Consider the following 2,170-nt stretch of genomic DNA (forward strand, 5'->3'; position numbering starts at 1 on the left):
AGGAATATTTTTTAAAAAAATTTGTGTTAAATAATAAAAAATATTATTTTAATTTTAACCATATTTTTAAAATATTATAATCAACGTAAATTTCAATTGAGAGAATTGATAAAGTGAAAGTTAATCACTCTTGATTTTGTAAATTTTATAAAATATGTCCCACTACTTTAATTTAAGAATAATTAACTCCTCATTTTATTATTTTACCAATTTTCTCATTTTAAAAAATCTTAATCCAATCATCTTAACGACGATAGCACATGCATATTTGAATGACCCTGTATATAATAGATTGGAAAAGTATTGGTTACTAACTACTAATATATTATCTGCTAATTTATTGTCAATAATAATTAATTATTATATTTTAAACACATATATAAAGAGATACATTTAAAAAATATATTTATAAAGATACTTTTATTAGATACAATCATAAAAAAGACATTTTTATTAGACACTTCCATTAAACACAATTATAAACAAGAATTGACAGAAGTTGACAGAAATGCTATTGGTAACGTAGCGGGATTGAAGCTTACTTATGAGTGAAGGAATGAATGTGGGTGGCAGAGGTGACAAGGGTGATGATTGCCCAATAAACAAGAACAGGGATGTGATGCAATGTTTCAGCCAAGGCAGGAACATCCTCAATGTTGTAGTCTTCATTATTGTTGGTGATGCACTCATCAATCACTTCCATCACCTTCTTCATCAATCCATTGAACCTACTCAGCTGCTCCTTGTTCTCACTCAAGTTTTCAATCCCATTCAACTCCGCCAACCATTTTCCGAGTTCGTTGCCACGTGGCGGCAACGCTAGGTTCCAGAACTTTCCAAACTCTAACGCAAATGCGGCTAGAGATATCGCTGCTTTTGCTTCCCATGAGTAAGATCTCAACTGTTTCAGTATCAATATTGTTATTTCATCTGCATGTTCATGTTTCTCACCGCTAGCTACACATATCATCTACAGTAATATCCAAAAATTAAAAAACTTGTATTATTTACTTGTCTTTAGAACAAGATATAATATAATCTAGAGTAAATACCAAATTGGTTGTTAGAGAATTTCAAATCAAATGGTGGAAACTCAGGTGCAGTCACGTAAATTTGATAACTAAGAGTCGTTAAATAATTTGACTAAATTTTCATCTAACAGCTCTGAATTATCAACTTCACGTGAAGTCAACTGCATATGAGTTTTTACCTTATAATATTCTGCATTAGAGGAAAATGAGTATTTAAAAATCAGAAATATTTAACAAAAAAAATTAAAAAATAGTCAAAATTTATTTTATTTAATATTTATTAATTATTATAATAATTAATAGATATTAAATTTTTTCTAACATTACTGTTTAGAAATAGAGTTATAACTTTGTTAATTTAAACTTGGTAAAAATTCAGGTACAATCGACTTCACGTGAAGGTGACCGATTTGACTAAATTTTCATCTAACAACTCTCAGCTATCAACTTTATGTGAAGTCGACTGCACCTGAGTTTCCACCTTTAAACTTTGTTATTACCTGGCATGAAATACGCTTTAAGAGAGGGAGTCGCGGGAAAGATATTGATGGAGCCGTTTCTTCTTTATCTTGATTAATTTGTTTCTCATTCTGTTTATAAAAAAATAAAAATAAAAAGAAATTAAATCATAATCATTGCCAATGATCGAATGCTTAAAAATATACAAATATATTTTACCTTGAAAATCAATTCAGAAGTTTCAATTGAATGTTTGATAACATTTGAAGCAACAAGGTGGAGCGATCCATGGTCGTACTTTTCAATACAATGGAAATGTGTTTGGTAAACTTTCTCTAGAATCTTCTCATCACTTATTTCGAATGGATTCACCAAACCCTGATGATGAGTAGTATTACTACTGGGAATTGCCTTAAACATTATTATGTTAGTTTTGGTGATTTAATTAGGCCTATTTTTGAAAGTTCATTAGATGAACACTTTAGAGTGTATGTATATGATGCCTATTTATAGCTAGGATAAATAAAGCAAATTAATTTAGAAAAAGTATATGAAACCAAGAGGTGATCAGCCAAAAAGTAAATAACTTAACTAATTTATAATTATATTTAATTAATTTTATTTGTTTTTAATTTATAATATTTGATATTAATTGCTTTTCACCCTAAATTAAAAATTTG

At 28.5% G+C, this 2,170-nt stretch overlaps 1 protein-coding gene across 2 annotated transcripts in view; it reads right to left on the minus strand.

Moving 5' to 3' along the window:
- Nucleotides 1-1,952, minus strand: part of LOC107638339 (protein SIEVE ELEMENT OCCLUSION B-like) — a 6,416-nt gene extending 4,464 nt beyond the window's left edge. Inside the window, exons 1-3 of one of the 2 annotated variants that reach the window (XM_021120347.1) lie at nt 1,710-1,952; nt 1,532-1,621; nt 543-901 (exon numbers count right to left, since the gene is read on the minus strand). In XM_021120347.1, coding sequence (XP_020976006.1) covers nt 543-901; nt 1,532-1,621; nt 1,710-1,910 — 650 coding nt within the window. In that variant the 5' untranslated portion in view covers nt 1,911-1,952. Of the gene's footprint in view, nt 1-542; nt 971-1,531; nt 1,622-1,709 lie in introns of both variants that reach the window. The other variant, XM_016341569.2, reaches the window with a different exon arrangement.

Source organism: Arachis ipaensis, chromosome B04 (assembly GCF_000816755.2).
Source record: "Arachis ipaensis cultivar K30076 chromosome B04, Araip1.1, whole genome shotgun sequence".
In the NCBI taxonomy this organism is placed as follows: Eukaryota; Viridiplantae; Streptophyta; class Magnoliopsida; order Fabales; family Fabaceae; genus Arachis; species Arachis ipaensis.